The sequence below is a fragment of the Erythrolamprus reginae genome, chromosome 10 (genome assembly GCF_031021105.1).
Source record: "Erythrolamprus reginae isolate rEryReg1 chromosome 10, rEryReg1.hap1, whole genome shotgun sequence".
NCBI lineage: Eukaryota > Metazoa > Chordata > Lepidosauria > Squamata > Dipsadidae > Erythrolamprus > Erythrolamprus reginae.
In genome coordinates this window covers 2,377,532-2,404,226 of record NC_091959.1, presented here as the reverse complement: position 1 = coordinate 2,404,226, position 26,695 = coordinate 2,377,532, and the positions used below count along the sequence as shown (strand labels likewise).

The following is a 26,695-nucleotide window of genomic DNA, read 5'->3' as shown; positions in this document are numbered from 1 at the left end:
GCCTCCGCCAACTTTGCCCAGCGCGCCCGGCTGGCTGGGCAGGATGGGGCTCCGGGCGCCGCTGTCCGTGGTGCTGATCCTGGCCGGAGGACTCGTGCGCGGTGAGTTGGGGGGCTCCGGGACTCCGCAGCCTTGCCTCCCCCCCCTTAAGGTCTGGGGGAGGAAAGAGAGCCTCTGAGCATGTCAAGAATGCCCCCTTTCGCCCCCGATTTTTGCTTTCCTTAAGCGGCGGTTGAAGCACTCCAGCATTTGGAGGGAGGGTCTTTACGCAGGGAGGCAGGTCGCCCGACCCTCTAAAATCGGCACGAAGGGAGGAGCAACTCATGAGAACTAAAATGTTGCTTGTGTCGTATCCGTTGACTTTAGGGTTTCCTCCCTACAAGCCCCCCCTGATCATTGGGGGGACCCTCCGATGGAGTTTGCACGCTGCCATCATGGGGTTGGTTGGTTGGTTCTCAGCTTAGCCTGCTGCACAAACTCTACTCACTGGGTTGGGCCAACGCTGCTTGAAGTTGTGTGAATCCAGCGACTTGCGGTTGATTCAACAAGCAGTTTAACACAGAGTCTGTGTTAAATACACTGGAGGTCTGAAAGTGGGGGAGGGTACACAATCCAGAAAACTGGATTCAAGTAGCAGTTGATTAGATATACATCTAGCAATGATTAGATAGATAGAAGATAGATGTTTATTTATTTTATTTATTTATTAGATTTGTATGCCGCCCCTCTCCAGAGATAGATAGATAGATAGATAGATAGATAGATAGATAGATAGATAGATAGATAGATAAACAGGTAGGTAGATGATAGATAGATAGATAGATAGATAGATAAACAGGTAGGTAGATGATAGATAGATAGATGAACAGGTAGGTAGGTAGTTAGGTAGGTAGATATAGATAGATAAACAGGTGGGTAGGTAGGTAGAGAGATACATATATACATAACCAGGTAGGTAGGTAGGTAGATATAGATAGATAGATAAACAGGTGGGTAGGTAGGTAGGTAGAGAGATACATATATACATAACCAGGTAGGTAGATGATAGATAGATAGATGAACAGGTAGGTAGGTAGGTAGATAGAGATAGATAGATAAACAGGTGGTAGGTAGGTAGAGAGATACATATATACATAACCAGGTAGGTAGGTAGGTAGGCAGGCAGATATAGATAGATAGATAAATAGATATATAGATAGATAGATAAACAGGTGGGTAGGTAGGTAGGTAGGTAGGTAGGTAGAGAGATACATATATACATAACCAGGTAGGTAGGTAGATAGATAGATAAACAGGTAGGTATGTATCTTTTTTTCCATTCATATATCTTTTCCTCTATTCTTCATTGTCGTATTCTATTCTCATATCTTTTCTTCTATCATTTCCCTGATATTTACTACTACACGTTTTTATTCTCTTTAACTTTCAATTTGTATTGGACAAAATAAATGAACAAATAAAAAAGTTGGGGTCGATTAGATATTCAAGCCTATATGTGCACAATCTCAAGGAAGCATGCTTAGCTTCCACACTTTCAATGGTCTTTCGAAGGTGTAGTTTCCCTACTATTATCACACCTACAAGGCCAGCCATTCCTATTTACTAATACTGAGGAAATAACTATGCCTAGAAAACGTGGGTCTAAATCCTGGGAAGTGGACAAGTGAGCTGTGAAACTTGGCAAGTCCTTTTGTCTTCCCTGGATAAATTGGGGGGGTTTGCTAAACCTTTCCCTCCCCAGATGTTTAAAATTCGGTTCCCTCACAAGCCAGGCTGGGGTGGGACCTCTGAGTAAGAGTCCAGCTGCTGTGGTTTCAGGCGTGCTTATGTAACTTGCTTTGGACTCACCAGGGCTTCTGAGTTGGCTTGCAAATATATATATATATAATAAAAACACCACCATTATACTTATGGCTCTTAAGTTAATTAGAAAGAATAAAAAAATTGCTTTTTTTTTTTTAAAGTATCCCATCAAGCCAATTTTCAGAAATGATTTGCAAAGAGTTTCCAGCAAGTTTTTATGATGGGAAAAGTACTGTGTGTTCTTTTTTTAATTTGTGCTTATCTGGCTAGATCGTGGCAGCTGTTTTTAATACCCCTGATTTCTATATATATTGGATGGATGGATGAGATAGATAGGTAGATAGGTAGGTAGGTAGATAGATAGATAGATAGATAGATAAACAGATAGGTAGACAGGTAGACAGATAGACAGACAGACAGACAGACAGACAGACAGACAGACAGACAGACAGAGATAAACAGATAGTTAGGTGGTAGGTAGATAGATAGCTAGATTATAGCTAGATACCTAGCTAGCTAGCTAGATAGACAGAAAGACAGATAAACAGGTAGTAGGTAGGTAGGTAGGTAGGTAGGCAGGCCTTCTCTGTGGCGGCCCCGGCCCTCTGGAATCAACTCCCCCCAGAGATTAGAACTGCCCCACCCTCCTTGTCTTTAGTAAATTACTTAAGACCCACCTATGTCGCAAAATACAGGAAATAGCATAAGGGCAGACTAGATGGGCCAGGAGGCCTCTTTAGGAGGCCTTTTTCTGCAGTCAATCTTCTATGTTTCTACGTTTCTAAATTCACAGATACAAATCACGTACACAGGAAAATCTAGGTTCAAACGGGCAGCATATAACCGTATCTTACACCATCTGATACTTTCTGCTTACGACACTATTCTTAGCAGTGTTCCAGTAAGCAAGGGGTTTTATGAAGGTTAGTGAGGTGTGAAAAGGGGAAGTTTGTATAAAACCTTTAGCTTTGTAGAAATAAATATGAATATAGCAATATGCCGCATGAATCCCAGCGACCGGTGAGGTCCCACAGAGTTGGCCTTCTCCAGGTCCCGTCAACTAGACAGCGTCGCTTGGGGAAGAGCCTTCTCTGTGGGGGCCCCGGCCCTCTGGAATCAACTCCCCCCAGAGATTCGTATTGCCCCCACCCTCCTCGCCTTTCGCAAGAGTCTTAAGACTCACTTATGCCGCCAGGCTTTGGGGCGATTAGATCTTAGCCCCTGGCGACAAATGATTGTATGGTTGTTGTACAAATGGGTGCGATTGATTTTAATAGGCTCGACTACTGTAATGCTCTCTACATGGGGCTTCACAAATCTGGATTCCAAATCTGGATTTTCAAGGTGTTTCCATTTTTATGTCCACCCCCTAAGCTATGCCAGATGATCCTGACTTTGGACCTTTCCAACGATGTCTCTTTCTTCTCTTCCAGTGAGCTTGCAAGGGGAATACCAGCGAAAACTTTACCGGGAGCTGCTGAAGAATTACAACCCCTTGGAAAGGCCAGTGGCAAATGATTCTCAGCCTCTCACCGTCTCTTTCAGCCTTAGTCTCCGACAAATCATGGATGTGGTAAGAGCTCTTTGGTTCCGCAGGGCCTTTTCTTCCTCTGCCCACAATGGCAGCATGACGGACACCCAGTTTCTCCGCTTGGGAGGGTTGAGAATTGGCATGAGCCATGATCTGTATCTTCCTCTATGTCGGTTTGGTGGGAGCTAATCAAAGATTACCAGTGTACAGTAATACCTCTACCTAAGGACGCTCCTCCTTATAAACTTTTCTAGATAAGAACTGGGTGTTCAAGGGTTTTTTGCCTCTTCTCAAGAACCATTTTCCACTTACAAACCCGAGCCTCTGAAACTGTAACCGGAAAAGGCAGGGAGAAGCCTCCGTGGGGCCTCTCTAGGAATCTCCTGGAGGAAACAGAACTGGAAAAGGCAGAGAGAAGCCTCCGTGGGGCCTCTCTAGGAATCTCCTAGGAGGAAACAGAACCGGAAAAGGCAGAGAGAAGCCTCCGTGGGGCCTTTCTAGGAATCTCCTAGGAGGAAACAGAACCGGAAAAGGCAGGGAGAAGCCTCTGTGGGGCCTTTCTAGGAATCTCCTGGGAGGAAACAGGGCCGGAAAGGGTGGGGAGAAGCCTCCGTGGGGCCTCTCTAGGAATCTCCTAGGAGGAAACAGAACCGGAAAAGGCAGAGAGAAGCCTCCGTGGGGCCTTTCTAGGAATCTCCTGGGAGGAAACAGAATCGGAAAAGGCAGGGAGAAGCCTCTGTGGGGCCTTTCTAGGAATCTCCTGGGAGGAAACAGGGCCGGAAAGGGTGGGGAGAAGCCTCCGTGGGGCCTCTCTAGGAATCTCCTAGGAGGAAACAGAACCGGAAAAGGCAGAGAGAAGCCTCCGTGGGGCCTTTCTAGGAATCTCCTGGGAGGAAACAGAACCGGAAAAGGCAGGGAGAAGCCTCTGTGGGGCCTTTCTAGGAATCTCCTGGGAGGAAACAGGGCCGGAAAAGGTGGGGAGAAGCCTCCGTGGGGCCTCTCTAGGAATCTCCTGGGAGAAAATAGGGCCTCCACCCTCCCTGTGGTTTCCCCAATCGCACACATTATTTGCTTTTACATTGATTCCTATAGGAAAAATTGCTGCTTCTTACAAACTTTTCTACTTAAGAACCTGGTCACAGAACAAATTAAGTTCATAAGTAGAGGGACCACTGTATGTTGGGCTTTGCATGCAAGAGTCCATTGCTTTAATGCGAGAGCCGATGGTTAAATTTTTAGGCGTCTTGACAGCTGGTTGAGAGCAGTGCTGAGCCACGATGCCTCAAGGGCCAGTCAGCTTTGGGGTGACTTGCGATGTGGCCCAGGGATGGCAGCGCATGGGCTGAGCCAGCTGTGATCTATTCACTTAGCAGGCCGTTGGAGGTTGCCAATTACAGCTTTTGAATTCTGTCATGTCAGCTCTTTGAAGTTGGCAAATGAAGCTTTCAGGGCTGACTGGAATTCTATCTCATTGGCATAGGTACAGTTAGCCTGATTAGGCTCTTTCTTTCTTTCTTTCTTTCTTTCTTTCCTTCCTTGCTTCCTTCCTTCCTTCTCCCTTTCTCAACTTCCTTCCTTCCCCTTTTCTCATCTTCCTTCCTTCTCCCTTTCTCATCTTGCTTGTTTGCTTCCTCCCTCCTTCCTTCCTTCCTTCCTTCTTTCCTTCCTTCCTTTCTTCTTTCCAATTTCCCTCCCTCCCTCCCTTCCCCCTTTCTCAACTTTTTTCCTTCTCCCTTTCACATCTTCCTCCCTCCCTTCTCCCTTTCTCTCTCTCCTCCTTTCCTTCTTCCCTCCCTCTTATCTGTTTTATTTCTGTTGACTCGTGCTCAACTGCTTAGATAAGTCCCTCCAATTTTCTTGGCAAGGTTTTTCAGACGTGACTGGCCATTGCCTCCTTCCTAGGGCTGAGACAAAAGGACTGGCTCAAGGTCACTTTGCTTTCTGCCCAAGGCAAGACTCAAACTCACAGTCAACTGGTTTCAAGCCTGAACCATTACATCAAACTGACTCCCTATTATACCCCATTGAAATGGGATATTTATTCATTTATTGTATTTCCAACTTCCAAAGGACTCTGGGCGGCTTATAACAGGATATAAAATACATTTAAAAACACCATAAAAGATTAAGGGGAAAAAACAGCTAAAAAATCACATACATACATATCATTCAAGGCTGGACCTTATATAAATTGATCCAAGGATAGATCAAATCTATGTTTCTTTCTCTGCTTTTCAAGTCCAAGAAGTCTTTTGTGGCTTCTGGACATTATACAGCCCTTCGAGATAGTCCAGGTCAGGAAATAAATGCCAGAAGCTCGTTGATCATGTTTTGGTTCCAACCGAATGAATTTACCCATAATTAATCCTACGTAGCTTCTGCTCTGGCAATCTCACACTACTTACCAGAGCTTACAAAACTTTTGCCAGACCCATCCTTGAATACAGCTCATCTGTTTGGAACCCATATCACATCTCAGACATTAACACCCTTGAAAATGTCCAAAGATACTTCACCAGAAGAGCCCTTCTCCACTCGAAATAAAACACCCTACGAGACTAGACTTTCAATCCTGGGCCTAGAAAGTTTAGAACTAAGACGCCTTAAATAAGATCTAAGTATTGCCCACAAGATCATATGCTGCAACGTCCTGCCTGTCGGCCACTACTTCAGCTTCAACCACAACAACACAAGAGCACACAACAGATTTAAACTTAATATTAACCGCTCCAAACTTGACTGAAAAAATATGACTTCAGTAACCGAGTTGTCGAAGCGTGGAACTCATTACCAGACTCCATAGTGTCATCCCCAAACCCCCAACACTTTACCCTTAGATTCTCCATGGTTGACCTCTCCAGATTCCTAAGAGGTCAGTAAGGGGCGAGTACAAGTGCACTAGAGTGCCTTCCGTCCCCTGTCCTATTGCTCTCCTATATCTCCTATACCTTTCTTCTATTCCTATATCTCTTCTTCTATTCTTTCATTGATATGTTCTATTACTTTATTTTTTTTCCTATTATTTCTTAGATATATTTTACTATGAGTATCTCCTCTATAACCTTCATCATGTATTTTACTATGTGTACATAGATATATACCTACTAAAACCCTCATTGTGTATTGGACAAAATAAATAAATAAATAAATAAATAAATAAATAAAATAAAATAATAAAACTTTGCAAAGATCTTTTGCAAAGATTCAAAGGATATCTCTTAAAAAAAAGGAATGAAAGAGAAAGCAGATTTTTAAAACAAAGAGAAAAAGAATTAAACAGCTGCAGAAGAAGCTTCCAACGCTGCTAACTTTGGAATCTCATTCGGAAGTCGGAGCCGAAAGACCAATAACTTGCTTATCAAACCCCAATTGGCTCCGTTACCTTCATTCATCCTTCGAGAATGTTACTCGGGCTGGTTTTGGGCTTTTAATTGTTTGCCGTTTGAAGGCCGGTTGGTATGAACTTCGCTTTCTACTTTTCTCCTCTTTAGAATTTGCTCCTGGGCATTTTGAGTGAAGGAGGAAAAAAAATAAGCTAAAAAGCTTTTAAGTGTTTAGGAGAGGAGTTCCAGATATCTCCCTTTGTTCTTTTATTCGGGGTGGGGGGACAAAAGAAGGGAGGGCCCACAGTGACATAATAATTCAAAAAGTGTTTTACAGACTTGCTCCACTTCCGAGTCCAAAGTCGGAAACTTGTAAGGTTTCCAACACCTTGAAAAATTTCCCTCGTTGGGTCCTGCGGCAAACTCTCTCGTACTGCTCTGAACTTGTGCCAATGCAGAATTATATTTTTTATAAAAATATGTGCCTTGTAGTTACGATTCCAAGTACAGATAGTTCTCAACTTGCACCAGTAGGGGGTTGCTATGGTGTGTGTGTGATATCGGTGATTATTTGCTTCTATGCATGGGCAAAAGCCAAAAAACCTATGCGTATGCAGGAGTAAAAAAACCATGTGCGCAGATTTTTTTTTGTAAGCGGAGGAATATCTGCAGATATATGGTTCTAATTGTTGGGTGACGTGCCATTAAGTCATTGTTGACTCTTAGCAACCACCCATCATTTCTCCCTGAAGATTTCTGCATCATCTAGTCCTTCAGATCTTCCAATGGGGTCCCCATTGTCCTTCTAACCAAGTTTAACCATCCAGCTTCTGGTGGTCTTCTTCTTCTTAGATAGATAGATAGATTTTTTATTGGCCAAGTGTGATTGGACACACAAGGAATTTGTCTTGGTGCAGATGCTCTCAGCGTACATAAAATAAAATATACATTTGTCAAGAATCATGTGGTCCAACACTTAATGATTGTCATAGGGGTCAAATAAGCAATGAAGAAGCAATATTAATAAAAATCTTAGGATATAAGCAACAAGTTACAGTCATACAGTCAACATGGGAGGAAATGGGTGAAAGGAATGATGAGAAAAACTAGTAGAATAGAAGTGCAGATTTAGTAGAAAGTCTGACAGTGTTGAGGGAATTATTTGTTTAGCAGAGTGATGGCGTTCGGGGAAAAACTGTTCTTGTGTCTAGTTGTCTTGGTGTGCAGTGCTCTATAGCGACCTTTTGAGGGTAGGAGTTGAAACAGTTGGTGTCCAGGATGCGAGGGGTCAGTCAATATTTTCCCCACCCTCTTTTTGACTCTTGCAGTCTACAGGTCCTCAATGGAAGGCAGATTGGCAGCAATTGTTTTTTCTGCAGTTCTGATTCTCCTCTGAAGTCTGTGTCAGTCTTGTTGGGTTGCAGCACCAAACCTGATGGTTATAGAGGTGCAGATGACAGACTCAATGATTCCTCTGTAGAGGAAATCATCATCATCATCATCATCATCATCATCTTCTTCTTCTTCAAAAGAAAATATAATCTTTATTGAAGATAAAAAGGGGAGGGGATACATAAAGCAAAATGACTATGTATCATTTATCTTCTTCTTCTTCTTCTTCTTCTTCTTCTTCTTCTTCTTCTTCTTCTTCTTCTCCTCCTCCTCCTTCTCCCTCTCCTCCCTTCTTCCATCTTCTTACTTCCCCTTCCCTTCCCCTCCTCCTCCTCCTCCTCCTTCTTGACAAATGTCTCTTTACTTTTATGTACACTGGGAGCATCTGCACCAAAGACAAATTCCTTGTGTCTCCAATCACACTTAGCCAATAAAGAATTCCATTCCATTCAATTCCATTCTATTCTATTCTCCATCATCATCATCTCAGCAGAGTTGGACCTGTTCCCCAAGCAACCTCTCCAGCTTCTTAAAAGCCATTCTGTTTCTGTGCAGAGTTCCACACAACTCTTCAACATCTCCTATTTTCTCCCTTCTTTCTAAGAGGGGAAAAAAAATGCTATTTCCAATTGCTGCCAAAATAAGGCCAATTTGCATAAAAGGAAGAAACAATCGGTCTGGACCAAACAGAAAAGCTAAATTGCTGGTGTTTGCAATGCCGAAATAGGTACGGCGGCATCATGAATTCCAAAGATATTTTTATATGCATGTAAATTGGGCATTTAGTAATGAGTCAGCTGTGATTAAGGAGGCCTGGGAAAAATTGACTGGAAATCCTACAGGATAGCTGGCATGTGATGGATTGCTTTGGATGACTAGGGCTGAAATATAAAGCTTCCTTTCGCGCCTAAAACAACGGGATCAGCAAATCCAGATGTCGTGAGATAGTTATGATCACCATTAAGCATTTAATGCCATAGAATTACATCCTTGCTCGTAATGTTTATGCCTCAGCTGTGCACGGTTCAAGTGTCCTTGCCTTGTGTTGTTTTGAATTTTATGTAAGCTCAGGGGCTAGAACAAATGTTTTTGGTTGCGGAGAAATTTGCATAGTGGATTCCTAAGTGGAAGGATGGTTGGCAGCAGAACCCACCCCCCTTTTTTTATGAATTTATAGTGCATCATTTCCATGAATAAAGAGGCGGTGGAGAAGAGATGGCATCTTGTCCATTGGAGGGTTGGAGAGTCCCAAATCAAAGGATGTATTTATGCATTCTTATATCCGTGTGCTTTCAATATGGGCACCTGAGGGTTTACAATATCTTCATTTGAAAGGATGGGTATCCATGGTGACCTCATCTCTTGAGAATCCTGTAGTGCTGTGGAAGGAAAACAGAAGAAAGGGATGATCAACCAAAAATGGAAGGATTCAATCATAGTGGTAATGGATATACTCTTAAAGACCAGAAGGTTGGAGACAATTCCCCATGGAGAAAAGTATGTCTTTGCTAACAGTCAATGCCAACCGATAGCACATTACCACCCACCCACCCATCCACCCAACCAACCCACCAACCCTAGGGATGCTATTCTCTCGAACCATAAAACCAACAATTAAAGCCATTAAAAAGAAGCCAACCTCCATTAAAAACAAGCCAGCCCCAAATCCCAGCTATTTTCTAGATTTAAGCATCAGCAAAAATCTCTGTTTTATGGTGCTCTTAGATGCCATTAAAAAAAGGCAACATCTGGATCTCCATTGTAGCTTGTTCCAAAGGGATGGACCCAAACTGACAAAGACTGTTTTATTTATTTAGTCAAGTACGTATTGGTGGTATACAAAGATATAATAATATTTATATACATGATACTAGTAAGAAAGAAACATTAGGACAGGGGACGGAAGGCACGCTGGTGCACTTACGGACGGCCCTTACTGACCTCTTATGAATTGGGAGAGGTCAACAGTGGGGAGAGTCTAAGGGAAAAGTTTTGGGGGTTAGGTGATGATACTACAGAGTTCGGTAGTGAGTTCCATGCATCAGCTACTTGGTTACTAAAGTCGTATTTCCTGCAGTCGAGTTTGGGGCAGTTTACTTTAAGTTTGTATCTGTTGTGTGCTCGTCTGTTGTTGTGGTTGAAGCTGACGTAGTCGTTGACAGGAAGGAAGTTGTAGGAGATGATTTTATGGGCTATGCTTAGATCGTGTTTAAGGAGAGGTAGTTCTAAGCTTTCTAAATCTAGTTGTGTAGGGTATTCTGTTGTACGTAGAGGAGGGCTCTTCTAGTGAAAAAATCTCTGGACATTTTCTAAAGTGTTTATGTCTGAAATGCGGTGTGGGTTCCAGACAGATGAGCTGTATTCAAGTATTGATCTGGTGAAAGTTTTGTATGCTCTGGTTAGTAGTGTGGGATTACTGGAGAAGAAGCTACATAGGATTAGGTTGACAACTCTTGAAGCCTTTTTGGCAATATTGTTGCAGTGGGCTTTTTCCCTTGATCCCTTTCTTCCTGAACTTCAACTAGGGAGAGATTTAACTGTCCTGCGCGCACACACACACAAAATACGTTTAAAAAAAATATCAATATTAATATAAATCATAGGGATCCAAGCAACGTTACCATCATACAGTCATAAGTGGGAGGAGATGAGTGATAGGATGAGATAGGATGAGAAGACTAATAGTAATAGTAATGCAGCCTTATTTATTTATTAGATTTGTATGCTGCCCCTCTCCGTAGACTCAGGGTGGCTCACAACAACAATAGAAAACAGTTCATAACAAATCTAATAATTTAACGATTAAAAAAGAAAACATTAAAATCCCCGTTATTAAAGCAGACATACACACAGACATACCATACTTAAATTGTATAGGCCTGGGGGAGATGTCTCAATTCCCCCATGCCTGACGGCAAAGGTGGGTTTTAAGGAGTTTACGAAAGGCAGGGAGGGTGGGGGCAGTTCTAATTTCCGGGGGGAGCTGGTTCCAGAGAGTCGGGGCCACCACAGAGAAGGCTCTTCCCCTAGGACCCGCCAAACGACATTGTTTAGTCGACAGGACCCGGAGAAGGCCAACTCTGTGATGGCGTTCAAAAAAAAACAGTTTTTGTGTCTAGTTGTCTTGGTCAACAGCAGAAAACTATGGAGAGGTATAGTGAACGGACTTCATTCATTCATTCATTCAAATTTCGGTAGCTTTCCAATCATGTGACTCTTGTAATATTAGCTGTATTTCCTTTTCATCTCGCTTTGCTATTTTTGTGTCTGTGCGTTGAATACTATTTATTATCCCAAAAAGGAGTAGTATGCTTGATGTGTATGGCAATGCTTATTTGGACCAAACGGTACAAGTATTTGGCATTTCATATGTCGTCTCAATTCTGAAATTAATGGAAAAGCTGGATTTGTGTAAAGCTCCATTACATTCCCATTAACCCAAGCAGGGCTCCTCAAATTAGCTCCGTGTCTGCACATATTCCATATATTCTATTAACAGACCGTCCCATTAAATCAAAATTATATTTAACCAGCTTTGGTAGACCTAAAGGCAGAAGTGTCCTACGTGACTCTACTACCAAGGTTGCTCAAAACACATATAGGTTTTGCTCAGTTTTCAAACCACATTACTTCTTAAACATCTTCCATTTCGTAATTATTGGATTTTTCCCCCATTTGAAATACACCAGCCTATTTAATAGCTTCTTCAGATTTCATTTTGGGAGAAGTGGAAATGTGATTTCTAGAGATCTGCATTAGGACTTTTATTACTTAATAAGAAAAGTAATTTGTCTTGCATCAGTAAAAAAAAAAAAAGAGAGAGAGAGATTCAATTAGGATGTGGACTCAGCAGTGCCTTTTATCTGATTATGTTGTATAAACTACAGTCTCCGACAGAGGGTGGGCGATTGTTAAATACCGAGGACCCATGAAATCACAATCCTTGGCTACCAAAAGGCTTCCTTGTAAATAGAAACATAGAAGATTGTCTACGGAGAGGGGCAGCATACAAATCTGATAAATAAATAAATATATAAATAAATAAATAAATAAATAAATAAATAAATAAATAAATAAATAAATAAATAAATAAATAAATAAATAAATAAGATTGATGGCAGAAAAAGACCTCATGGTCCAGCTAGTCCACCTTTAGACTATTTCCTATATTTTATCTTAGGATGGATCTATGTTTATCCCAGGCAGGTTTAAATTCAGTTCCTGTGGATTGACCAACCATGTCTGCTGGAAGTTTGTTCCAAGCATCAGTAAAATAATCTTTTCTCATGTTACTTCTGATCTTTCCCCCCAACTAACCTCAGATTGTGCCCCCTTGTTCTTGGGTTCACTTTCCTAATAAAAACACTTCCCTCCTGAACCTTATTGAACCCTTGAACATACTTAAATGTTTCAATCATGTCCCCCTTTTCCCTTCTGTCCTCCAGACTTCTGAATTCATGAAGTTTTCCTGATCAGTTTTATGCTTAAGACCTTCCACCATTTTTGTAGCCCGTCTTTGGACCTGTTCAATTTGATCCATATCTTTTGTAGGCGAGGTCTCCAGAACTGGACCCAGTATTCCAAATGTGGTCTCACCAGCACTCTATCACAATCTCCCTCTTCCTGCTTGTTATTTATTTATTTATTGGATTTGTATGTCGCCCCTCTCCGCAGACTCGGGGTGGCTAACAACAGCAATAAAACAGCATATAATAATAATCCAATACTAAAACAGTTAAAAACCCTTATTATAAAAACAAAACATACATACAGACATACCATGCATAAAATTGTAAAGGCCTAGGGGGAAAGAGTACAGTATCTCAATTCCCCCATGCCTGGCGGCAGAGGTGGGTTTTAAGCAGCTTATGAAAGGCAAGGAGGGTGGGGGCAATGCCAATCTCTGGGGGGAGTTGGTTCCAGAGGGCCAGGGCCACCACAGAGAAGGCTCTTCCCCTGGGTCCCGCCAAGCAACATTGTTTAGTTGACGGGACCCGGAGAAGACCCACTCTGTGGGACCTAACTGGTCGCTGGGATTCGTGCAGCAGAATCTCACATTGCTTCTGATCTTTCCCCCAGCTAACTTCAGATTGTGCCCCCTTGTTCTTGTGTTCACTTTCCTATTGAAAACACTTCCCTCCTGGACCTTATTTAACCCTTTCACATATTTAAATGTTTCAATCATGTCCCCTCTTTCCCTTCTGTCCTCCAGACTAGACAGATGGAGTTCATTAAGTCTTTCCTGATACGTTTTATGCTTGAGACCTTCCACCATTCTTGTAGCCCGTCTTTGGACCCGTTCAATTTTATCCATATCTTTTTGTAGGTGAGGTCTCCAGAACATAGTATTCCAAATGTGGTCTTACCAGTGCTCTGTACAATCACAATCTCCTTCTTGCTGCTTGTGATACCTCCAGCTATGCAGCCAAGCATTCTACTCTCTTTTCCTACCGCCTGACTACAATGTTCCCCCATTTTGAGACGGTCAGAAATCACGACCCCTCAATCCTTCTCTTCTGAAGACCTTGCGAACAGCAAAATGCAGGAACAATTCTTCTGCCCTTAGGAATATTTGGGTCTGATGTTGCAATTGTGTCGCCATTATTTTTTCAGACTGAAAAGCATCTTAACCCAGCAAGTATCAGAAATGCTTTTGTCCCACTTTGGAAAGAACTGTGCTTGCTTCAATTGCTTTGAAAATGACATTTCCAAATTTGCATTTGTCCTTGCTATGCTATCTCGGAAAGTGTGAAATGTTTTGAATTAAGTCGCTCTGAATGGGAAGGGTCTCATTTGGCATTCAAAACAGGCCGCTTTCAGGTCGAAATGGTTGTTTTGGGTGCGAAAAGGCAACTATCTTGGAAATGTTCTCCTAAGTGCTCAAAACACTTAGAAAGAGTTGACGTGGTCTGTTTCATCCTCAAGACTAATGCTGCACATTCAGATTGTGTTGATGCATGAAACCTCTAATTGTACATGAATGCCAGAAAGAAGAAGGAGTCCACCTATTCTCCAAAGAACCTGAGGGTAGAACAAGAAGCAATGGGTGGAAACTAAACAAGGAGAGAAGCAACTTAGAACTAAGGAGAAATTTCCTGACAGTCAGAACAATTAACCAGTGGAACAGAAGTTGCCTCCAGAAGTTGTGAATGCCCCAACACAGGAAGCTTTTAAGAAGATGCTGAATAACCATCTGTCTGAAGTATTATAGGGGTGTGGCATAAGCGCACTATTGTGCCTACCATCCCTGTCCTTCTGCCCTATTATCCTTTTTTATCACTTCTTTATACTTTGTTATGTTAACATAAAATATAACTCTATACTTGTTTGACAAATATTATATATATTCCGACAGAAAAAAAACATATAGCCCCTCCCTGGTACAAAGCTGAAGGGATCAGATCTGGTGGCCTAGAGGTTAATTCTCTGCCTTACAAGGCAGAAGCCCCAGGATCAAATCCCAGTAAGGGTATGGCTAGCTGATGAGGCCAGAACAAGGCCGAAATAGTGCTATCCTAGTCTCCCTTAATTTTTAAAAAAATTCAGCAAAAACATGTGATATATATACATATATATACAGTATATATATACTGTATATCCTAGACCTTACCAACCACTGCCTGACCAATACATACTTCATCTATAACGAACAAAGATATAAACAGATAGAGGGAGCCCCCATGGGATCACCCCTCTCACCTGTCATCGCCAACCTCTATATGGAATATTTCGAAAATAATGCATTAGAGCAATCCAAATACAAACCTAAACTTTGGCTGAGATATGTTGATGATACCTTTGTAATTTGGCCACATGGTAAGGAAAAACTAGACAATTTCCTCACACATCTCAACAGCCTACACCCCAAAATACAGTTTACTATGGAAACAGAAATCAATGATCAACTTCCCTTTCTAGATGTACTGGTCTATAAAAAACCCAATGGCAGCCTAGGACACACTATCTACCAAAAGAAAACCCATACCAACCGTTATCTAAATGCACACTCACACCACCACCCCACACAAATCACCTCAGTGGCCAAAACTCTCATCACCAGAACCAAACGCTTAGCTGACCATGAGCACTTAAAAACTGAATTGAACAAACTCAAAGATGTATTAATTTCTAATGGATTCAAAGGGAAAACAATCACAAACCTAATCAAAAAAGAGACACTCCCCAAAAAACAAGATCAAGAACAGGACAATGGTACCACCATCCTCCCTTACATCAAGGGCACCACAGACAAAATTAGTAAAATTCTGCACAAACATAACATCAAAACTTCATTTTGCACTAACCAAAAAATATCTAATATCCTAAGGAGCCCCAAAGATAAAATCCAATTGGAATACCAAGGAATCTATGAAATCCCATGCAAAACATGTGCAGCCACATACATTGGACAAACCAACCGAAGAGTGAGCCAACGCATTGCAGAACATGTGAATGCAGTTAAAAAAGAAGAAAAGACTTCCTCCCTTGTCCAGCACATTAAAAAAACAGGGCACGAAATTGACTTTGAAAAAACTAAATTACTTCACAAAACAGAGAATTTATATAGAAGAATTGCTCTGGAAGCCATAGAAATTGAGAGGAGCCCCCTTTGCATAAATAAAAGAGATGACACGTCCCGCCTACCAGAAATTTGGAAACCAGCCTTAAACAAAAAAAACACTTCATAAAAATCACCATGTCAATCCTTCTAATAATTATGATTTTGGAATTTTGAAATTTGGAAACCAGCCTTAAACAAAAAACACTTCATAAAAATCACCATGTCAATCCTTCTAATAATTATGATTACACCAACCAATCAGATCACTAAAACATAATCACCCAATCTATTTGCTACATTCAAACCAAATCTCCACCCCCACACTATATACTAGGAAGAAATGACAGTTGCAAACATTCCATTTTACAACAGCACGAAGCTTGGAACTTCAGCCTGATGATGGTGAATGTGATTTGGAACTTCAGCCTGATGAAGGTGAATGTCATTTCACCGAAACGTCGCATATATATATATATATATATATATATATATATATATATATATATATATATGTAGATTGTTCTGAGTTCGGGTTTTGCCCTGTGTAATGTTTTGCATGTCTATGCGACGTTTCGGTAAAATCACATTTACCATCATCAGGCTGGAGTTCCAATCTCTGTGTTTTTGCAAATGAATATTAGCAACTGACATTCCTTCTTAGCATGTAGTGTGGGGGTGGAGATTTGCTTTGAATGTAGCAAATAGATTGGGTGACTATGCTTCCGTGATCTGATTGGTTGGTGTAATCATGGTTATAGAAGGAATGGTATGAAGATTATGAAGTGTTTTGTTTAAGTCTGATTTCCAAATATAAAATTCTAAAATCATAATAATTAAAGGATTGACATATTGATTATAATGAAGTTTTTATTTTGTTTAAGGCTGGTTTCCAAATCTCTGGCAGACGTGAGGTATCATCCCGTTTATTTAAACAAAAAGATCTTTTTTCAATTTCAATAGCTTCTAGAGAGATTCTTTTATATAAATTCTCTGTTTTGTGGAGTAATTTAGTTTTTTCAAAGTCAATTTCGTGTCCTGTTCTTTTAATGTGCTGGACAAGGGAGGAGGTCTTCTCCTGTTTCTTGACTGCATTCATATGTTCTGCCATGCGCTGGCTCACTCTTCGGTTAGTTTGTCCAATGTATGTGGCTGCACATGTTTTGCAAGGGATTTCATAGATACCTTGGTATTCTAATTGGATTTTATCTTTGGGGCTCCTTAGGATATTAGATATTTTTTGGTTAGTGCAAAATGAGGTTTTGATGTTATGTTTTTGTAGAATTTTACTAATTTTATCCGTGGTGCCTTTGATGTAAGGAAGGATGGTGGTGCCATTGTCCTGTTCTTGATCTTGTTTTTTGGGGGGTGTCTCTTTATTGATTAGGTTTGTTATTGTTTTCTCTTTGAATCCATTAGAAATTAGTACATCTTTGAGTTTGTTCAATTCAGTTTTTAAGTGCTCATGGTCAGCTAATATATATATATATATAATATATATATATAATATAATATATATATACATACATACATACATACATACATACATACTTGTTTTCGTAGATTTTCACGGGTACAGGTATGACGGTCTTGGTATATTCGGGTTTCTTCCCTTGCCAGACCCCACCATCTCTAGAGCCAGCAGAGGGAGGGTCCCAATGAAAACATTCGTTTTGTTGGATGGGGTCCCATTGATCAGCCCATCTGTTTGCTGCCTACTGCCTTCGTAGTGATAACAATAACAATTATTCTTATTATTATGTCAATACAACACAGCAAACAAGATCACTATGCTGGATTTCGTATTTCATCACCAGTCGGGCGCTTCCCAAGCATCTAGGACTGCGTGATGTAGCGGCGAATTATGTTTGCCGATCCCAGTAAAGGGGCCTTTTGCAATTGACAGATGGAGATTTTGTCAATTCCGATGGTTTTCAAATGTCCGCTGAGATCCTTTGGCCCTGCGCCCAGCGTGCCAAGGACCACTGGGACCACTTTCACTGGTTTATGCCAGAGTCGTTGCAGCTCGATTTTTAGATCTTCGTATTTCACTAATTTCTCTAGCTGCTTCTCCTCAATTCTGCTGTCTCCTGGGATTGCGATGTCGATGATCCATACTTTCTTTTTCTCCACAATCAGGATGTCTGGTGTGTTATGCTTCAGAATTCGGTCAGTCTGAAGTCGGAAGTCCCACAGTAGTTTTGCTTGCTCATTTTCGACCACTTTTTCGGGCTTATGATCCCACCAGTTCTTCTTCTTCTTCTTCTTCTTCTTCTTCTTCTTCTTCTTATTATTATTATTATTATTATTATTATTATTATTATTATTATTATTGAGTTGGAAGGGACCTTGGAGGTCTTCTAGTCCAACCCCCTGCTTAGGCAAGAGAGGTGAAGACCCCTCTCTGTTTAATGTTTAACGGCCTTGTTCCCTCCAGAGGATGTGAAGGAAGTTGGTTTTATTGTCTGAAGGAGAGGCGATAATAACGTTGACGCTTCTGCACCGTTAGACAGAAATTTATAGCTCGGCATTCTCATTTGACCTCACTGACAATCTCTTCATTAATTACTTGAACTTAACTTGTTATTGCAATTAACTGAACGGCAACATACCCTTTGTAGTGGAGGACTCATTAGCAGGTCAACCATGGATGGAGGAGAAAGCCACGGTACACCTCTAGTTAATGTTGAGGAATTGCATTTTTTAAATATTAAAACAATAAATTAAAAGCTGCCCCATCAACCAATAATTCCTCAACTGCTTCTCCATGCATAATAATAATAATAATAATAATAATCATCATCATCATCATCATCATCATCATCATCATCATCATAGACATGATGCTGTGGCACAAATGATCCACTGGAACTTGTGCCGGAACTACCATCTACCAGTGGCAAAGAACTGGTGGGATCATAAGCCCGAAAAAGTGGTCAAAAATGAGCAAGCAAAACTACGGTGGGACTTCCGACTTCAGACTGACCGAATTCTGAAGCATAACACAGCAGACATTGTGATCGTGGAGAAAAAGAAAGTATGTATAGTCTGGACGACAGAAGGAACAGGGGGGAAGTGATCGAAACACTTAAATATGGTAAAGGGTTAAATAAGGTTCAGGAAGGAAGTGTTTTTAGTAGGAAAGTGAACCCAAGAACAAGGGGGCACAATCTGAGGTTAGTTGGGGGAAAGATCAGAAGCAACGTGAGAAAATATTATTTTGCTGAAAGAGTAGTAGATGCTTGGAACAAACTTCCAGCAGACATGGTTGATAAATCCACAGGAACTGAATTGAAACATGCCTGGGATCAACATAGATCCATCCTAAGATAAAATACAGGAAGTAGTATAAGGGCAGACTAGATGGACTATGAGGTCTTTTTCTGCAGTCAATCTTCTATGTTTCTAAGAAACCAGTCCATATTCTGACTGTGCCAGAGTTGGATCTACTGCTGAGATTATGGGATGTTGCCAAAAGCCAGGTTTACTTCCCAGTGTTGCTGCTTTAGTATGTTATTCACTACAATGAAGGCCCTTTTATGTAAAGCAATTGATTCTTAGGTTTTAGACTCTTTTCTTTCCAGATTACACTGTTTGCCTGCAGGGAATTCTGAATTATGCATTGTCAGTAGAATAGTAAACTAACCCGGAATGACAATTTTTACAACAGCTTGGGGGGAACCGGGATTGTGCTTTTACTATAGGCTGTTGCTGTGCAGCGTGAATTTAGAAATGGCATAAGACGCAGACAGGGTGCAGCAAAAGTTATTTTGAATTGTCATCATTGTCTTTTGTTGCGCACATTAAAAGTTTGCTTGATTTTAATCGCTTGCAAGTGGACTTGGCAAAAATCTGATTGTTATTTTGTGTGTGAAGGGGAACAGATCACTTATTAAAACGAAGGACTTAGTTTTGCAAGGAGCCAGAAGAGTGAGTCCCTACCGCCCAGATTTAAGAAGTAAACTTTTCCGCAGAGGGAAAATTGCTGCAGTTGCTTTTATGGAACATTTTTTTAAAAAAAGAACAGAAAACAAACCCGTAAGTTAACATTCAGGGGAGGACTTTCCAAGGTCTTCAGTTGCTAAGAAATTGGGTGCGGAATCAGTTTAGCTGTTGGAAATGCAATTTATTTATTTATCCAATGGCTACGACCAAATATCTGCCGAAAAAGCCTATGGAATAATTTGGTTTGCTGGGTGAGTCTCAAAGGCAAGTTTACTTTCATAGCTGTTGTGGTTAGCTCTGGTCCAGCTCCTGCTCCAAGGATTATGGATGTGGGGGAGACATCCACATACTGCAGGCCTGTTTTGCCCCCGGTGGAATCTGCTGATGAAGGCTCCTCTGACCAAGAAGACATGAGTGACAGGGAGGAGGAGAGTGGGGCAGACAGCTCAGAAGGAGATCAATTCTCTACCTCCTCCTTGGATTCAGAACAAGAGTTAATGATACAGCCATGCATGTGGAGAGCGATGCATAGGCAACAACAACTGAGAGATTATTATCAAAGAAAACGAGGCCACCTGTGGTTGGGTGGGGCTGTGGTCATTAGTGAGGCTGCTATAAAGAGCAGCCTGTGGGTTTGGCCATTGTGGAGGATTATCTGATCGTTGTGTTTCGTGACTGCTTTACTGACTTTGACCTTTTGTGTGCTGATTTTTCCCCGCTTTGAAACTAAACCAGAGCAAAGTGTGTTTCACTTTGTGAAGGAAGAAGGACTGTGAATTGCCTCACAGCTGCAAGCTAAGTATCACAGAACTGATAAGGGACTTGTACAAATTACCAGTTTGTTTGGAGACGAGGGCTCTTTGCTATACCAAAAGAGGGCTTAGGTTAAGCGAATTTTCATTATAAAGAACATTGTTTTGAATTTTCAAACGTGTGTGTGTCTGAAATTTGTACCTGTGAATTTTTGGGAGGAGTCCACCAGAGAGCCCGACAGAACACATAGCTGAGTAACATTCCTGGAAAAAGAATTTGGAGTAAGATATCTTCAAGGCAATAATCCGAGAGGAAGAGATTGCTCTCGCGTGCATTCTGCATTTTTAAAGTCAAGTGCTGTTCCTACATAACATTTTGGGTTTTTTTCTTCTTTTGCTAACTCTGCGCTAAGTGCTCTGCCAAACTTTGCAAATTAGCAATGTTGGGAAGAAAAAAGCGCCTCTGAGGTTTTTCACTTCCTATTTTTTGGTTGAGTTTCCCCCCCCCCCCATAAAGGCAATTCTTGACATTTGATTAGAATGGCTGTTAAAAGCTGTGCAAACTTAGGTGTCGTTCTAAGAGCTGAATTAGTGGGGGGAAAAAATAATAACAATCTTGACATTTGGGCGTTTCGTTTTGTTCATTCAATTATGGCAGTAATTAGATTTGTATCCCGGTCTTCAGTGGGAAGCCTCTCGTGTAAGAACGGTGAAAATATAAACCGGCGAAGCTTCTACTTAAAAACAATTGTTATTAAGAGGCCTGAAAGAAATGGCGAAAGTGGGAGAGCTTTGGGAGAAGAGAAGAGAGCGGCTTAAAAACAGGACGTCAGCTCTGGAGGGTGTAAAAATAAAAAGAGATTAAAAAACAAAGCCCAGCCTTTTGCATGAAGAAAATTTTCTATGCTGCTAAGTAGAATATCAGCAGAACAGGAAGCACAGAAATTAATATTTGGGGAAGACAACACATATAGGCAAGACCTTAACTTGCAACAGGCCTTTCAAAGTTACAAGGGCACTGAAAAAAGTGATTTATGGCTGCTTTTCACACTTACAACCATTGTAATATCCCTACAGTCACGTGATAAGAGCCACAGTGGTGCAGTGGTTGGAGGGCAGTACTGCAGGCTACTTCTGCTGACTGCCGGTAGCCTGCGATTTGGTTGTTTGAATCTCACCAGGCTCAAGGTTGACTCAGCCTTCCCTCCTTCCGAGGTGGGTCAAATGATGAGTCAGATTTTGGGGGGCTAAATACTATTGATAGTGCCCTCCCTCCCTCCCTTCCTTCTTTCCTCCCTCCCTCCTTCCCTCCCTCTCTTCCTCCCTTCCCTCCCTCCCTTCCCTCCCTCCCTAGAAACTAAATTTCTAGGATGAATTATGTTGTTCTCTGCATCTTGTGACTCCCCCTGAGGGTGTGGCCCATTAGTCAGCAGTGCTACTCAAGAGTAAACCTCCTCCTGAGTAACCACTCTTGCCTCCTAGAGGCCCTGTGCACCCTAGCATCAAGAAGAGGCTCCTCCTCTTCTCCTGAGTCACTCATCTCAGGAGGTGCAGAAGGCCCTGGTTGCTATTCAATCTCTGACACCACGTCCTCTTCGCTGTCAGTGTCGGGTGCCAGGATCATAGGATGCCTGTACCACACCTCCACTGTCTCTGAGTCCCCTGGGCCCATTGCTAATTGTGCAGGACATGAACAGACCACAACAAGTCTCTTGGTTGGGCAGGGGGTTGGACTGGAGGACCTCCAAGTTCCCTTTCAACTCTCAGTCATGTTGATTCTTTACATCCTTCTTGGAGAAGCTCCATATTTTTTAGGTGGGATTTTTTTTGGTGGGGGGGGAGATCATATGAGAAAGAAAAGGTATCCTTCTAAAAGAGATCTGACTCGGTCTATTTCTTCCCTTGGCTTTGCAGGATGAAAAGAATCAAGTATTAACCACGAACGTGTGGCTACACATGGTAAGTTTTAGAAAGCAGAAGTACCGTCAGAAAATATAGCCAGGTAATTGTTTCACGCAGCCAAGAAGACAACGCAAAAGTTGGGATTAATTAAATGGCCGATTGGGTTTTGGTTTGAAAACTAGCTCAACCTTAGCTCACCGTGACGGAGTTAATGAATGAATCCGGTCGATGGAGAGGAGTTGAATTCCATCAGAAACCCTGAATTGAGATCCTGTCAAATATTAATGGCTGTCACGCATCAGCTGTCAAGCAGGGGGAAAAAAAGTCTCGCAGTTGTCTGTCACACCAGACGGGGTTTTAACAATGCTTGGTTTTAGGCCCCTGCCAGCCATCGCCTGGTGGAAATGTCCAACACCTTCTTTAGAATATCAAATATCAAAGAATTAAATATAGGTCAGGAGGAAGCTATAGTAGAAACATAGAAACATAGAAGACTGACGGCAGAAAAAGACCTCATGGTCCATCTGGTCTGCCCTTATACTATTTCCTGTATTTTATCTTACAATGGATATGTTTATCCCAGGCATGTTTAAATTCAGTTACTGTGGATTTACCAACCACATCTGCTGGAAGTTTGTTCCAAGGATCTACTACTCTTTCAGTAAAATAATATCAGTAGGTCGGGTGGATTGTTAAGTCAAATGAGTGTACTGTATTAAATCAGGATGTGGCATCAGCAGGCTAAAACAGAGGAAAACCGAAACAATAGTGTTGAGATTGTGTGCAGTCACATGTTTACATAAACCCTTGTCAGTTCACTCTAATCAACCATTTCTACAGTGCCTTTATTCAAAGACAGTCAAAACCTAGCTAAACGTTTGCTCCCAAAGGCTATCATTGTTAGGGAATTGGAGTTTGAAGACCAGGCAGTAAAACGGACCCATTCATACATAAAATAATACCTAAAACTAGCATAAAAAGAAGGACCAGAGGAGACAGGATAGCAGTCTTCCAATATCTCAGAGGTTGCCACAAAGAAGAAGGAGTCAACCTTTTCTCCAAAGCACCTGAGGGTAGAACAAGAAGCAATGGGTGGAAACTAGGTCCCACAGAGTGGGTCTTCTCCGGGTCCCGTCAACCAAACAATGTCGTTTGGCGAGACCCAGGGGAAGAGCCTACTCTGTGGCGGCCCCGACCCTCTGCAACCAACTCCCCCCAGAGAGTAGAATTGCCCCCACCCTCCTTGCCTTTCATAAGCTGTTTAAAACCCACCTCTGCCGCCAGGCATGGGGGAATTGAGATACACTCTCCCCCTAGGCCTTTAAAATTTTATGCATGGTATGTCTGTATGTATGATTGGTTTTTATATACAGTAATGGGTTTTAACTGTTTTTTAGTATTGGATTATACTGTTTTGTTACTGTTGTTAGCCGCCCCGAGTCTGCGGAGAGGGGCGGCATACAAATCCAATTAATAATAATAATAATAATAATAATAATAATAATAATAATAAACAAGGAGAGAAGCAACTTAGAACTAAGGAGAAAATTCCTGACAGTCAGAACAGTTGATCAGTGGAACAGCTTGCCACAAGAAGCTGTGAATGCTCCAACACTGGAAGTTTTAAAGAAGATGTTGGATAACCATCTGTCTGAAGTAGTGTAGGGTCTTCTGCCTAAGCAGGGGGTTGGACTAGAAGACCTCCAACTCTGTTGCTATTATTATTAAAGTGATATTAAAACCGGTCCAATAACATTTGCACCATCTTGCAATGGCTCCTCAGAGGCACAACGGGACAGGATTGAAAACCAATCACTTCGGATCTCTTCTTTGGACCCCCTTTTCGGAGAGAAGATTTATCGCCGGAGAACCATTCCTCCCTACATCTGTGGTCTATTGCCATTTGTTTGAACTGCGGCTACGAATCTCGACATGACAGCTGCTGTCATAGCCTCTGCAAGAGAAAAGCACGGGGAGAAACTCGCAGAGAAGGGATGCTAATTCAATTTGTCATACATGCTGTCATTGGCAAAACCACCCGAATTTCTATGTTATTACTACCTTCTTTTTTTTTTTGTTGCAAAGAACAGCAAATCCAGAATTCACCGAGAACCTTGAAGATGGGGAAGAGATGGAGGGGAGGCATTGACATCCAAGTGCAAAAAAGCCAACGAAATGGTCTCATTAAAGAAGTTGCTGCAATTATCGCCTACGTTGGCTTGGAACCAACCTTTCCCCGTGCAAAACGCTTGCCTGGGGATTGATTTTTTGCCACTGTTTCTGTCTCTCTGCCAAATTGGCTTTTAAGCTCCCCTTGGCTTTGCATGCTGAGGTGTGGCAGTTACGGCTATTCAAATCCCTGCTCTGCTCTGAAAGACAGATTAATTACAAGTGCAGAAATTTCAGGAGAGGGGAGAAGGATCCTGGTGACAAAACATCAGAAAATAGACAGCAAGTCTCAAATATTCTGGATTATTCTGGTACTTCAACTTTAGATGTTTGAAGCGTGGTTGAATGCATCGCATTGGCATCTTTCAGTCTCGAAAGACCATGGGTTCCCCGGAGCATGAAGCCTGGGTAGATTAGTATGGAGGAAAGACTGTGGCTAAATATATTTGATTTGATTTGATTTATTGGATTTGTATGCCGCCCCTCTCCGGAGACTCGGAGCGGCTAACAACAATAATAAAACAATATACAAAATAATCCAATACTAAAAACGATTAAAAACCCATTAATATAAAAAACCAAGCATATGTACAGACATACCATGCATAAAATTGTAAAGGCCTAGGGGGAAAAGGAATCTTAATTCCCTCATGCCTGATGACAGAGGTGGGTTTTAAGGAGCTTACGAAAGGCAAGGAGGGTGGGGGCAGTTCTAATCTCCGGGGGGAGTTGGTTCCAGAGGGCCGGGGCCACCACAGAGAAGGTTCTTCCCCTGGGTCCCGCCAAGCGGCATTGTTTAGTTGACGGGATCCGGAGAAGACCCACTCTGTGGGACCTAACTGGTCGCTGGGATTCGTGCAGCAGAAGGCGGTCCCTGAGATAGTCTGGTCCGGTGCCATGAAGGGCTTTATAGGTCATAACCAACACTTTGAATTGTGACCGGAAACTGATCGGTAACCAATGCAGACTGCGGAGTTTTGGTGTAACATGGGCATATTTAGGGAAGCCCATGATTGCTCTCGCAGCTGCATTCTGCATGATCTGAAGTTTCCGAACACTCTTCAAAGGTCGCCCCATGTAGAGAGCGTTACAGTAGTCGAACCTCAAGGTGATGAGGGCATGAGTGACTGTGAGCAGTGACTCCCGGTCCACATAGGACCGCAACTGGTGCACCAGGCGAACCTGGGCAAACGCCCCCCTCGCCACAGCTGAAAGATGTTTCTCTAATGTGAGCTGTGGATTGAGGAGGACGCCCAAGTTGCGGACCCTCTCTGAGGGGCTCAATGATTCTCCCCCCAGGGTAATGGACGGACAGATGGAATTGTCCTTGGGAGGCAGAACCCACAGTCACTCCATCTTGTCTGGGTTGAGTTTGAGTTTGTTGACACCCATCCAGGCCCCAACAGCCCCCAGGCACCGGCACATCACTTAGAGAGGGCGTATCCCAGAAATAATAGCAATAGTAATAGCACTTAGACATATACTGCTTTACAGCCCTTTCTAAGTACTTTACAGAGTCAAAAGACTGATTTATAATTTCATTGACTTTAGAATGACTGATAAGTTAGATAATTAGTAGTTTCTTAATACAATGCTCAAAAAAATAAAGGGAACATTTAAACAACACAATATAACTCCAAATAAATCAAACATCTATGAAATCAAACTGTCCACTTAGGCAGCAACACTGATTGACCGTCAATTTCACCTGCTGTTGTGCACATTCTACTTTGTATAGAACAAAGTATTCAATGAGAATATTTCATTCATTCAGATCTTGGATGGGTTCTTTGAGTGTTCCCTTTATTTTTTTGAGCAGTATTTTAAAACAAGGTTTGTTCGGACGCTGTTTGTGTTGTCTTCCTTGGTCCAGCAGCTGGGTCAGAAGAGCCACTTGCATATCCATAGAGAGCAACCCCTACTGATAGGTAAGATTGTAAGGAAGAAGTTTAATGATCACCTCCGCAGTAGATCAGCGTAACCAGGGACACAGCCTACTGGAGCCGAAAACAATTATTTGGTGAGAAGTGTGTGACTCCGAGAAGGTAAAACGAATGACAGAGAGAAGGCTGCAAATTTTGAAGGAACCCACGTGAGACCTTCTCGGTTTGAAATCCTCCTGATGGATTCAGATCCATGAACGATGTTTAGTGGACCCTGATTCTTCATCCCTTTCTCTTCAAACAGGCTTGTAGAGGAAGGAACAAAGCAGGGAGAGAAAGCGGCATTCTCGACAGGGTTGAGGGGTCCCTGGTGGTCTTTGAGCTTGCTTGTTCCTTGCAGATGTTTCATTATCCAAACTGGGTAACATCACCAAGCT

At 42.0% G+C, this 26,695-nt stretch overlaps 1 protein-coding gene across 1 annotated transcript in view; it reads left to right on the top strand.

Annotated features, from left to right (window-relative positions):
* The window catches only part of LOC139173549 (neuronal acetylcholine receptor subunit alpha-7), a 50,614-nt gene continuing 23,919 nt past the window's right edge, over positions 1-26,695 (top strand). The window contains exons 1-3 of the mRNA XM_070763500.1: positions 1-101; positions 3,237-3,376; positions 22,219-22,263. Coding sequence (XP_070619601.1) covers positions 44-101; positions 3,237-3,376; positions 22,219-22,263 — 243 coding nt within the window. The 5' untranslated portion in view covers positions 1-43. The remainder of the gene's footprint in view (positions 102-3,236; positions 3,377-22,218; positions 22,264-26,695) is intronic.